At 36.5% G+C, this 14,002-nt stretch overlaps 1 protein-coding gene across 1 annotated transcript in view; it reads left to right on the forward strand.

Moving 5' to 3' along the window:
- Positions 1-14,002, forward strand: part of LOC105980569 (rho GTPase-activating protein 32-like) — a 90,638-nt gene that overhangs the window by 44,476 nt on the left and 32,160 nt on the right. The window contains exon 5 of the mRNA XM_013009455.1: positions 10,792-10,878. Within this exon, the coding sequence (XP_012864909.1) occupies positions 10,792-10,878 (87 nt within the window). The remainder of the gene's footprint in view (positions 1-10,791; positions 10,879-14,002) is intronic.

Below are 14,002 nucleotides of genomic sequence, written 5' to 3' on the forward strand. Positions count from 1 at the left end.
CCGAGGGCCCAACCCCGCCGCACTCCCTGACCCTCCACTCCCTGTGAGCTGCTGCGGCTACAGGAGATTTTTTTTAATTTATTGTTTGTTCATTTTGGTCGTTGTTTTAAATGGATTGTGGCCAGTCAAAACCACGTGTAACTGGCAAGTTGGGCTTTGTGCTTATACTTTTACATTTTATGGTTGCGTGGAAAGACATAAAATCCAAACATAGTAATGTTAACTTCCAGACAGTATACGTGCTGTCCAGTAGGATAACAGGTAAAGGAGGGATTGAATGCCTTGTTGTTTTCAGAATAGCCACATTGCAACATATTAGATCTTAAACGTGTTCTTAGAAAATGAATCCTTTCATCATTCATTTTCAGTGTGAGAACTGTTACCTGAAGTCAAAAATCAGTAAAAAGTGATATATGTCTGGAATAGATTTTCAACCTTATATGGAGTAGGGCTATTACTTAGTAGGTTATTCAAACTGTCATTGGCGTCCTTAGTTGTTTCTTTTTATTATGTCCCAACTCACATTCTTCAGTCATGTGACTTCACAACTGTAATCCTAACTATTCAGGAGGCTGAGATCTGAAGGTTGCTGTTCAAAGCCAGCTAGGGCAGGAAAGTCCTTGAGACTCTTAATTCTAATTAACCACTGGAAAACCAGAAGTGGCTCTGTGGCTCAACGTAGTAGAGAGTTAAAAAAAAAAAAAAGCTCAGTGGTATCGCTAAGGCCCTGAGTTTAAGCCCCACAATGGATGAAAGAAAAAAAAATTTGTATTTAGAGCTCTTATCTCCCCAGATCCTAGAAATGTATATTCTAAATGTATAAGTCTAAATGTAAATCTCTCTTATGGCACATGTCAGTATTTACTAATTTTTTTAAATCAAGGCAAAACATTTTAAGTCAAGTGCTTTCAGTTATAGCATGAAAAAAAAGGGAGGGATCAGGATTTATCTTGAACTCTTGGTCATCATGACCTGATCTCCATCACAGTCATAAAGCACTATGTGTATATTGAAAATTATTAGCATCTATATTAGAAATTCCAATTACTATTTCTAGACTGAAAGATACAAATATTACTGGAAGTATTTAGATACAAATACTTTGAGTTGGTACAGCCATTTACTATAAAGTATAAAGGACATTTACGTGATCTGCCCTTCACATGCCATCTGACTTCCTAGCACCTTCACTTGGATGCTTAGCATGCCTGAAAGAGTCCCTACTCTGAACAGTTTCTCCTGTTGTCTTCCTATCTTGGTAAATAGAAATTTAATCCATTCCCACAGCCAGTCAGGGAGCTCAGAGACGCACTGGATTGCTTTTGGTTAGCACTCACATCCAGTCCATCATATCTTTAAAATAAATAAAGGATCTGATTACACTACTTTTTTAGGTTCTCTGTCTTAATTGTACTATAGTATTGACACAACATACTAACAGACTGGAGCATGTTTCTATACATATATGTTAATGTGTGATCAAAAGTTTCAGTTTAGCACTCATGGGAGGTAGGATGACCAGTGTGTGTTGGTCCACACACTGTACACTTAGAAAAATAAAGCTTGGTTAATAAATTACATGAATCTTTTGAGTAGGTTCTCTGCTTTCCAGTTTAAAGAGATAAAAACATTTGAGTGATGAAGGGGCCTGCTGGGGTGAGCCAGGATTTGACACCAGAGAGTCTGTTTCTTAAGTATCAGGAGAGTATCTGCACATTTCTAACTTAATTTGTGCCTGATAATAGTGACTCTCAAGACAGTGGCTATTTTTCTGGTGGATTGGCTATACATAAGCTTTCGGTTCCAAAAATGTGTTAAAAATCCTATTTAGCTCCTTTCCAGCAGTGACCTTAGGTAACTTGTGTAAGCATTGAGGTATACTTTCTGGACCACAGATGAGATTGTCTTCTTTTCCTTATCTTCACACTGAACAGGCACTGCAGTTCCTGGATACTCTAGAGCATGAGATGACAGGGAATGTTCTTTTTCCAGGCAGGAAATTGTAGGTGAGCTGTGAACTTTGATTTAATGAGTTGAGGTTGTGACAAGGTGAAGTGGAAAAGAGACAGGAAAGGCTGTGCTGTAGCATGGTTCTATTTTAGTCCTCTTCCCCAGAGTGCAGATAAATAGTCTTTAAAAACTAATACTAATTTTAAAAATTGCCTTGCTATAGAAATAGATTATTCCAACATTTTTACATTTCTGGGGCACATTCTGTTGTGTTATAAATATTTCAAAATGTTTATTACTCTGCTAAGATTTTATAATTTTTTGTGTGTTAACTAGTAGTATTGATATGTGTTATACTTGTTCCTTAGTTTGAGTTTGGGGGATTTCTACTTTTCTTCCATTTTTTAAAATACATTCCTTGGAATAGTTTATATAAACTAGAATTGCCTTTTATTTGAAAGTTTAGTGGAATTTACCTGGTGAAACCTTTGGGGCCTGATTCCCAACAAAGTGGTTTAATTGTTAATTAGCATTTCAGCTTATAATTTGATTATTAGTCTAGTTAGGTTTGTGTTTGTCTTATAAGGGCAATTTTTAATCATTCAGAAAATTATTTAATGTAGCTTTTTGTTATAGTTTGTAGCTTTAATATGCTGTAAGTTGTACACAGGTTTTTTTGTTTTTTTTTTGTTTGTTTGTTTTGCCAGTCATAGAGCTTGAACTCAGTCCCTCAGCTTCTTTTTGCTCAAGGCTAGCACTCTGTCACTTGAGCCATAGTGCCACTTCTGGATTTTTCTGTTTATGTGGTGCTAAGGAATCGAACCAGGGCTTCATGCATGCTAGGCAAGCACTCTACTGCTAAGTCACATTCCCAGCCCCTACACAAGGTATTCTTAAATTAAATCTTAACCAAGAAAGCAGATTGTATTTTCAATGATCAAACTAAATGTTTTTCATGCCATTAATCACTAAGCAGACTTTTTTCTATTTTACTGTTTTTGCATATGAATCTTCAATCAAAAGTTTAATTCTTTTAGTTTGCTTGTTTTCCTTGAAAAGTTGAGAATAACAAACATTTGTGTACTTGCTACATCCAGCTTGCTTGCCAAAAATAATATTTTTCCTAACCAACTTGGTTCAATATTAATGTTATATGATATATATGCTCGGTATGTTTTCTTTAGAGAAATAAAATGCTATACATAGCTCATTTTCAGATACTGGTTTGTTTGTGGGGTTTATTTGGGAAGGAATACTGGGTGTTAAACATGCATGTTAAGCTCGTAGTTCTACCGAAGTATACTGTTACCTCCTTTATTAGCAGTATACAATAAACTATTAAGTACTTAAATACCATTAGTATTAATGATTAATGAGTATTAAGTATTAATAACTTATAATAGTTAATAAATGAATACATTTTTAATAAATACTTTCAAGTTTGGATAGTTTCCTCTGAATAATGTAGTATTTTAGCTAAATTCTATATATTTGTTTTTGAGAAATTAAAACCTCAAAAAAGAGATAAGTGTTAGAAAGGGCTTCTTGCTTTAAGTAAAAGGGACAGGTAGTATAAATTTGGTAAATTTCTGCCAGGCACTGGTGGCAGGCCTGTGTAATCCTAGCTATTGAGGATCACAGTTCGAAGCCATCCCATGCAAGAAAGTCTGTGAGACTATCTCCAGTTAACCACCAGAAAGCCAGAAGTAGAGCAGTGACTTAAAGTGGTAGAGTGTTAGCCTTGAGCAAAAAAGAGCTCAGGGATACTGCCCAGACCCTGAGTTCAGGCCCTGTGACTGACCCCCCCCCCAAAAAAAAAGTAAATTTAAGTATGTCTTTATTTCACTTCCTCTGTCTGATATAGTATTTTGTATCCAAAAAAATTACTCACATTACACAAAATAATTTACAATAAGAAGGGAACAATATCTCTTGCAAATTGCAGAGAAATGATGGATTTATTTTGCAGCAGTAAGCTCTTCTGTTATGCTTTATGTTATACTGCCATCTAGTGTGCAAGATAGTACAATGGTGGATGTGTTTGCTTTACATTCCCTTTATCATCTAGTTGGTTATCTGAAGCTGTCAACTAATATCTTTCTTGTTTTTTTAATCCAGTTTCATGTGAAGTATTGGTTAAATTAGCCTCAATACAAGATCTCAGATTTTGACAGAAATAAGGTCTAGGAAACTATGAATATGATATCTGTTTCCTGAGTTGTGTATGCAGGAGCTTTGGGAAGGGGCTGGGAAATACTGCTGTGGCTTTTTGTCATTAGATATAATATAGTCTTGGTTTGATATAGAGAAATGTGAAAAGAGATAGTGAAGTTTCACCTAAATAATAAGAATAGTGAAGCATAGTAATACGATTTTTAAAAATGAGCTCTGTTTCACATTGTTCCATTAACTCTTTACAACACTTTCAAATAAAGAAGTTGTGGTTAAACAAAACATAATTTGGTTTTGAATCTATTGTATTTGAATCAAGACCATCTGAATCTAAGGCTGTTCACTTGTTCTTTTTGTTGTGGAAAAGATTAGACTGGCAGAAGTACTTTTTTAAAAAATGTTTTTTTAAAGCAGCACTGGAGTTTGAGCTCAGGGCTTATTATACTGGCAATCACTCTATTACTAGAGCCACAATTAAGCCCTTTTTGCCTTTAAAGTTCTTTCTTAAACATCTTGCTTGGCTTCTCCATTCTACAACTTCTCATTCTCATATCTGAATGACAGATGCATGCTACATTACCCGGCTTGTTGATTGAGATAGAGACTAGACTTTCGCTCAAGCTGTCTTCCAATCATGATCCTACTGCTTTCAGCTTCTCCCTATAGCTGAGAATACAGGCTTGAGCCACCACACTTAGCTTAGAATTACTATTTTATCGAAACTATGAGCCATAGTTTTGAAATATCTTGTGTCTTTAATGAAGCTGAAAGCTTAAAAGTATAATTATAATAGTGCAGTATAAACTGTGATCTAAAGTAAGTTCCTTAGCATTTATAGTCCCCCGTTTCCTTATTTGTTGAGCAGGAACAACTTGATCTATTTCAGTTACATCACAGAGTACTGTGAGAATTAAGTGCAATGATAAATAAAATATAGATTAGATTGCTCAGTATGTTTGGAAACTGTTTGAAAGAGCAGAGTTCTAAGGTGGCACTTTGCTGGAGTCAGACCTCATCAGTACTATGGGAGCAGCACACTTGCCTGCTATGGCTAGACGTGTTGTCAGGATTGAGGCAGTGCTGAAGCCTTCCCAAAATGCTTTATTATAGTGACATTCTCATTGTTAATAAACATGAATTAATTAATGAAAATACTGTTTTGCATGTGATTTTCTTGTGGATATTTGAGTTAAAATACTACAACCATCTGAAACAAAATTTATGCTAATATTTCACTATTCTCACCCTGACCACAAGTTTAGTTTTCCTCAAATCAAAAAAAAAAGAAAAATTTGGTTTTAATTTTCTGTATATTCTATGATAATATTCCCTCCTATGAAGTAAATTATTCTTGTGAAATGAAATTTCAGGTACTGAGCTTTGAGTGCTAGCTATTATCCAAGGCCTGGTTTTTTAACTTGACCCCATTTGACTTTATGCAGTCCAAGACTTAGAGGTGTGAAAGTGTTTAGATTATAATTAGTAAATATAAACATAAATATAATATACATATATTCACCATGGTGTCATGATTGCATATATGATTCACATATAGGAATTAAATGATTGTGTTTGAAAAATAGTATTGCTGAGTTTGAAACTATGAAGGGTCCAAAATGTTATCTTAGTTATACACTAACAAGTTGGCTTGCCACAGTTTGTCACATACCTCTTTCACCTCAGTAGAAACAGTGGGTCGGGCCTTTTATTTAACCATAGTATAATTTACATTGATTTCTTAGGTCCCAATTCTTCATGGAGGGAGGGAGGGATAACCAGATACACTCCATGTGTATGGTAGAAGTTTGGATGAGTGGAACTCTGCAGTTGGACTGTAGAGTTACTCTTCTACCTGCCCTGAAATGTATAGTTTTGAATTCATATGTTCAGTGTTGTAAATTAGGAATTAAAGCATGTATGGACTACATAATACTAAAAAGGAGAAAGTATTTTTTATGTTTCCAGCTCCTTGAGTCTACTGAGTTGAAAGGGAACCTCTTTCAAAGTCCATAGCATAGGTATGCCCCAATGGATTTGCAATCATTGTAGAGCTAAAAAAGATGAATGCACTCTTTCTTTGCCCTCTGTATTCTAATTAGGCACAAATGAATGGTTTTTGTTGTGGGTAGAGTGTTATATTTTACCTTCTCTGTTCTCCTTCCATGCTCCATATACTTTTATGAACATTTGGAGGTTCTGAGTAGAGTTGTATATTTAAAGATCCTAACAACACTAATTGTGATTGGTTTCCATAGTGATGAAAGTAGTCTATACAGGAAATATAATGCCAAAGATAGGTTTGGAACAATTTAGAAATAATAGGATTTGAAAATCTTGCTATTCAGAATAGACAGTATGAGATATTGCTAACTTGAAGGACATGAAAATTACTTAGCTGACTGAGGTTCATATCATAGATACAGGCAAATGTAGCCTGCTCTTTCATAGTGTATACTCTTGGTACTTATGGGGTAGGTACTGCATAAAACACATTCATGTTCAGACTTGTGTATAGGATGTCTTAAAACAGTCCATACCAGATGGTTTTGTTGGATATTTTGTATGTGCTAACCATCTCTGTGATACCTCTGGCAGAATAGCCTATCCTCAGGGAAAACAAACAGTATACCAATCAGCATATGATAGGAGAAAGTAAGTATTTTGTGAGGCTGCTTGTAGATATTTATATGTGAAAGAGGTTATTTCCTGTGGCATTCAAAGATTTACTTTTATTGAGGACTGGAAGGAAATTGGATACTAGAAATGGAGGACATTCAGGCAGGAAAACTAGGTACCTGTAAGGGAAGAGGATGAATGGAGACATGATTGTGGGAACAGTGAGTTTGGAAAGTACTTGGAGAAATGCCATGGAGGTCCTTTAGTGGTCATCAAAGGTATGTGAGCTTCACTTTTAAATTGCTTTAGTAGGAGTATAGAAAGTATTGCTAGATGTTGAGAAGAGAGTACTGAGCCCGATGTGTGATGGAAAATGGAAAAGACCAATTAGACTGCTGTTTTCACCCACTCTGCAACTAGGTACAATGAGGCCTAGTACCAGATATTTGACAGCCAGGGTGGAAGAAAAGTGTAGAGGTGAGAGACAAGTTTCAGGAGACAGGACCAATTAAGGACTCAGAGGTTTAGGTTAGATTTTTGTTCCTGGGCTTACAAAAAGACAGCTCATTTTAGAAGGAGAAGTAGAAAAAAACGAGTGTGATTATTAGGTTACTCAACTGGTGAGTGATTGTCTAGCATATATACCTCGGAATTTGGGAGGAAGAAAAAGAGTCTGTGAGTAAAATGAGGAATCTTGTTCGGTTAGCCTTTCGTCAAGTGCATAGTGATCCCCATGTAGGTTGCAGATACTTTCCCAGGTCCATCACTCTCCTTCCTTTTCCTTTCTCATGATTACCAATCTGTCAACTATGTACTATGAATGTTTCTTTTTAGATCACAGCTTGTGGCTCAGCTTTTCACTTTATATAGGTGCTCCTTTTGTGATAACTTTCCAAAGCAAATCTAACTTTCTTCCTAGTCAGGTTCTCCTAGATAGTACCTGCCTTGTCATAGTGGCAGCTCTCAACAGAGAGACCTCAGAACCAAAGTAGAAAGAAACCATGGCAATAAAAAGTACAACTAGGCAAAAGACCTTACACATTGGCAACTTCAAAATGTTGCTAAGAGAACTTATAGAAGATATTCCCAGGGCATGGATTAGATGACTTGATGTTGTTGTCAGTACTACCTAAAAAATCTGCAGATTTAATGTTATCTCTTTAAAACCCCAAATGGCATTTTTTTCATAAATAGAAAAACCCATCCTGGAATTACTGTGACTTCTCAAGGAATTCTGAACAATCAAAAACATCTTTAAAAAAAAAAAAAAAAACAGAGTTAGCTGGGCACCAGTGGCTTATGTCTGATTCCTCAGGAAGCTGAGGTATAGAATTGAAGTTCAGAGCAATGCCAAGCACACAAATAGGTATCCATCACCAGCAAAAGGAACCAGAAGCATGGCTCAAGTGGTAGAACAGTAGCTATGAGTGAAAAAGATGAGTGCTAGTGCAAGGCCCTGAGTTCAAGCCCAAAACAAACTAGCACAAAACAAACAAACAGCAAAAAAGTTGAAGGACTGTTTCTTAACTTCAAAACGTACTGCAACTCTATAGCAATTAAAAAAGAGTATGCCACTATCATAAAGACAGACATTTAGACCAATGAAATAGAGAAGAGAGGCCACAGATAAAATCTCATTTGTAGGTTAATAGAATTTCACTGAGGTGGCTGATACCATTCAATGGAGAAGTGTTTTCCACAAATAATGCTGAAAATACAATTTATTTACACAAGCCAACAAATAAATAAGATTAGAATCTTATATCATGTACAAAAATTAACTCAAAACTGGTTCTAAGACCTACATACATGAAGTAAAACAATAGCCAGGCGCTGGTGGCTCATACCTATAATCCTAGCTACTCAAGAGGCTGAGATCTGAGGATTGCAGTTCAGAGCCAACCCAGGCAGGAAAGTCCATGAGACATTTATCTCCAATTAATCGCCAGAAAACTGGAAGTGGCCCTTTGGCTCAAGTGGTAGGTCACTCACCTTGAGCTGAAGAGCTCAGAAATAGTGCCCAGGCCCAGAGTTCAAGCCCCATGACTGACAAAAACAAAAACAAAACCCAACAACAACATGACAGAGAACATAGGAGAAAGTCTTTATGGATATTAGATTCAACGATGATTTTTTTGGGTTTGGCACCTAAAACAAAGCCAAAAACAAACAAACAAAACAAAACAAAATATTAAGTAAAGTAAGCCAGTCCCAAATAGGTCCCATGGTTTCCCTTATTTGCAATAATTAGTATATGTCTGAGACAAGCAGAAAAGGTCAGATAAGATGATGTTAAATGAAATGAACCCCAAGATAAGGACACAAGTGGTTTTTTTCTTTCTTGCTATTGTTTCTAACATATTTATAAGGGCCCACGTGATTTTTTTGTGGCTTTGTATGTCCCTTCCCCCATGGTATAACCCCTATTTTCACTGTATGATTTTGGTATAATTTGAGGAGGGGAAGGGAAAAAACAAATTGTTTAAACAGGGATACAGGTTAACCCATTGCAACAATGAGATGTACAAGACTCTATGTCAAAAAACGAACTTTACAATTTAGGCAGCGGGGGTGGGGGTAGGGGTAGGGGGTGCTGTAGTTGTGGAGATGGGAGGGAGGAGGTCGTAGGGGAAAAACAAAGGAGGAAGCAACAATGCTTGATAAGAAATATACTCATTATCTTGCTCATGTAACTATAACCCCTCTGTACAGTATTTTCACAATAAAAACCTTTTTTTTTTTTAAACAGCACCTGTCGCTCATGCCTGTAATCCTAGCTTCTCAGAAGGCTGAGCCAGCCCAGGCAGGAAAGATTGTGAGCCTCTTATCTTTAGGTAACTGCTGAAAAAGCCATCGTAGGGCTGTATCTCGAGTAGTAGAGTACTAGTCTTGAGCAAAAAAGCTCAGGGACAGTGCCCAAGCCCTGAGTTCAAGCCCCAGGACTAATAATAATGATAATTATGACAATAATAATAACTTCCAGTGATACTGCTTTCCTAATGTGTCTTCACTAACTGTATTTCTTACAGTTTTAATATTACATTTCGTATATTAAGTACTTCTTAAGTACTAGTCACCTTGGCAGAGACTTTCTGTACATCTTATTTAATACCCCTAACATAGAGAAGAGGTATTTTTATGTCACGTCCCTTTCCAGGTGAGTTATGAACCCAAGTGAGTTCATATGAAACCTCTCAGCTTGTTTAGATAAAAATAAAACCCAACATGCAGCCCACATGGTGAGTCCGAAATTAAACATGTTTGGAGGCTCAGTCCGTTTTCGGGCAGCCAGTTTGCATTCCTTATAATAGAGCCTGAGCTCTTTTAAGTGTTTCATGCTGTCTCTCAGTGCCCTGTTTAATGTCTTCCTTTAACATATATAATAAAGAAATGAAGACCCACTCTGGAATGAATTTGTTTGTGTGTGTGTGTGTTTCAATTTAAAAAATTATCTTCAAAGTTTTGTACAAAGGGATTTCAAGATAACTTGTCCATTTATATTTACAGTACAATGTCATCCCTTCCATTAATTTCAACCCTATCTATCTCCTCAAGTTTTCTGGTTCCATTTTCATACATATACATCTCAGTATTATAATTGTATTTAATACCAACATTTTACTTTTATGCAGTTGTTCTAGGTTAGAAAAACTGCAAAGACAGGTCAAATAATGATATTTTTTTAAATCCTGAATTCTTAACTGGGTATCTCATGCCTGTAATCCTAGCTACTCAAGAGGCTGAGATCTGAAAATCATGGTTTGAAGTCAGCCCAGGCAAGAAAGTCTGTGAGCCTCTTACTTCCAGTTAACCACCAAATGGCTGGAAGTGGAGCTGTGGCTCAAGAAGTAGAGCACTAGCTTTGAGCAAAAAAAAAAACTCAGATAAAGTGCCCAGGTCCAGAGATCAAGCCCCAGGAGTGTTCCCCTCCCCCCAAATTGTGAATTTCTCACTTATTTACCAATATAAACAATTACCTTAAATTTGATGTGATAGTGTGTTCTTTTTCGTTAATCATGATTTTCTTTCTCCTCCCTTTCTTCTGTGACCTAGCTTTCACTTTCAGAAGAACAGAATGAAGTAATGAAAAATGGCTGTGAATCTAAAGAGCTGGTCTACCTCGTACAGATTGCTTGCCAGGTAAATGTGTGGATGTGTCATCTCATAGAGTTCATAAGGATTATTTTGAATAATGATTAAATTCCTTAGTATAGTACATTTCTTTTTTCTTTTTTTTTGGGGGGGGGGTCCGGTTGTGGGGCCTGAACTCTGGGCCTGGGTGCTGCCCCTCAGCTCTTCAGCTCAAGGCTAGCGCTCTACCACTTGAGCCACAGCACCACTTCCAGCTTTCTTCTTTTTGCTTATGTGGTGCTGAGGAATCGAACCCAGGGCCTCATGCCTGCAAGGAAAGCGCTCTACCACTGAGCCACCTTCCCAGCCTAGTATAGTACATTTCTCACCTGGCAGAATAATTCACAGAAAGATACTTGAAATTGGGCTGTGAATGACTAGTATAAGAAAAGAAAACAAAATGTTATTCTGCAAAAAATGCAAAAAAAAAAAACATGTTTATGCAATGCTATGTGGAATTCACAACTTAGATTGCAACTTGTATATCTTATCATAGTTCCAAGCCAGACACTGGGTGGCTCACACCTACAATTCTAGTTACTCAGAAATTTAAGATTCAAAGCCAACAGACAAATCTGTGAGTTTCTTATCTCTAGTTAACCAGTAGAAATCTGGAACTGGAGGCAAGGCTCAGGTGATAAAGTGCCAGCCTTAAACATAGGAGTTTAATACATTAGAGACAGAACCAAAGAAGACACAGTAGCTGTTTGTCCTACTGTTCAAAGAGTACACACACTACTCACACATTGATTTTTTTTTTTTTGTCAGTCATGGGACGACCTCTGGGCCTGGGCGCTGTCCCTCAGCTCTTCAGCTCAAGGCTAGTGCTCTACCACTTGAGCCACAGCACCACTTCTGGTTTTCTGAGTAGTTTATTGGAGATAAGAGTCTCATGGACTTTCTTGCCTCAGATTTCAACCTCCTGAGTAACTAGGATTACAGATATGAGCCACTGGTGGCTGGCACACATAGATTTTTTTTTAAATCTTGGTGATTTGTAGCTTTAAGCAAGATATTTAATTCTATAAGTAGTTAGAGGATGAGTGGCTAAGATCTGGTGGGGAGAGAAGTAAGCAAAGAAAAGCCACAGAAGTATCTCAGGCCCTAGATGATGAAGGGCAGTTTTATTAAGAGAATTATGGATATTGGTCAATTCTTTTCTTTCTTTCTTTTTTTTGTCAGCCCTGGGGCTTTGAACTAAGGGCCTGGGCACTGTCCCTGAGCTTCTTTTCCTCAAGGCTAACACTCTACCTCTTGAACCACAGCATCACTTCTGGCTTTTTCTGTTTATGTCGTACTGAGGAATTGAACCCAGGGCTTCATGCATGTTAGGCCAGTACTCTACCACTAAGCCACATTCCCAGCCCATGATCAGTTGATTTTTAAGTCACAACAGCAAGTGATTTTCTGATAACCTGTTAGTAGTAAACAAATGGAAATCCTCTTATCTAGAATACGTGATTGTTATGTCAAGAATAAATTAATCCCTCTATAGCCTACCCGATTTTAGCATCCTTCTTCTTACCAGTTTCCCTAGCTTCCAGAATGCAAATACTTTTATTCCCATGAGCAAACCATGTCAAAGGTATTTATACTTTTAAAAGTTCCATTTTAAAATTTCTTATGTGTTTTAAAATTGCCTTTAAAAGGTAAGCAGTAAACTGTATGTTAGAATTCATAATTGTTGCTTGATTGTTCTTCCAGGTATTAGTTATCTACATGATACATCGTTTCCTAGTCAACCTGCTTTAAATTTTTTAAATCAACTTGGGGTACTACTTATTACATCAAAGTAGTAATTATTACATTACAGTAATGCCCTCATTAGAAGTAATCATTGAAGCCATCCCATGGCTTACCTCTGAATTCTTGTCATGTGTTTCAGCCACAAACCATATTAAACTTAGAATCATTTTTATAACTAAAGAGACTCACAACCAAACCCTCTAATTTTTGCAAGCAAGATACTGAGGTCCAGGTACTGAAGTAGCTGCTCTAAGCTATGTGAAGTCAGTTTCCTAAGTGCCAGCTTTTCCTACATCTCTGTGGAATTTCCAGTCTGGAACAGATTTGAGAAGTGCCTAATCTTCAGATCACCATTACCTGTTCACATATTGTGTATCTCTGCCAGCTTTTACATTTTAATAACATTTAACCAAAATTCTTGGTCCTTTCTTTAACTCTTCATTCTCTTACATATTAGCTTAGTTGGTGACAAATTAAATGGATGAGATCTTTTTTTCCTTTTGAAGATTGAGTAGCACTACTTTCTTTGATTCTTAACTTTGAAGCTCTTAATTGTGACTTTGCCTGCCCTTTAATTTTATGTCTCTTAAAATTGTGAGTACAGAAATGTAAATTCTGTCTTCCATAGAAAGGAACCAAATTCAGTAAACAGTTTCTGTGCCTACTATACCAATAGTATGCCATTTAATTCTTAGGACAGCTTGTTGAGGAAAATAATCTGATTTCAGTTTTATAGATGATGGAATAAAAACTTGGAAATATTAATACTTTTCCTGTGCTCATTCAATAAAAGACCAGGGTTTCAATCTAAATAATATGGATTTTTTTACTCAGCATTTTTAAATAATATGATTTGAACTTGTTTGGCTACCCTAAAATCTGCAAGCATATCTCCAATGTTAATTAAAAAAAAAAAAAACTACAGAAGTACACTTAGCTACTTAGCTGATCGATCCTGTAGTTGCTTTATGTAACTGCATTGAATAGGAGCTCAAGCCCGCCCTTTCTATCTCTCTCTTTTATCTGCACACACACAATGTGAATCATTAAACTTTATATCCCTAGAAGAAGATAGTTCAGACTGAGTACAATCCTAGTCCAACATACTATAGTTTTAATGATAGAAAAATTTTAATAGCTGATACTAGTCAAAGAAATCTAATTTACCCATCTTTCACTAAATATTAACCATAGACAAAACTTTCCCAGATGCTTTGAATAATAAATCATTAGTGCTCTGAGCATTCAACTCCTGCTTATATTGAACATTAGAGTAAACACAGACATGTTGCATCTCAGATATTCTTTCCCATAGTTTTCATTCTGTTTGTTAATGTAATGTAACCAGTTCACAAATCAGTCTGTGGATGAACAGACACTCTATCTA

Source organism: Dipodomys ordii, unplaced genomic scaffold (genome assembly GCF_000151885.1).
Source record: "Dipodomys ordii isolate 6190 unplaced genomic scaffold, Dord_2.0 Scaffold10, whole genome shotgun sequence".
Lineage (NCBI taxonomy): Eukaryota > Metazoa > Chordata > Mammalia > Rodentia > Heteromyidae > Dipodomys > Dipodomys ordii.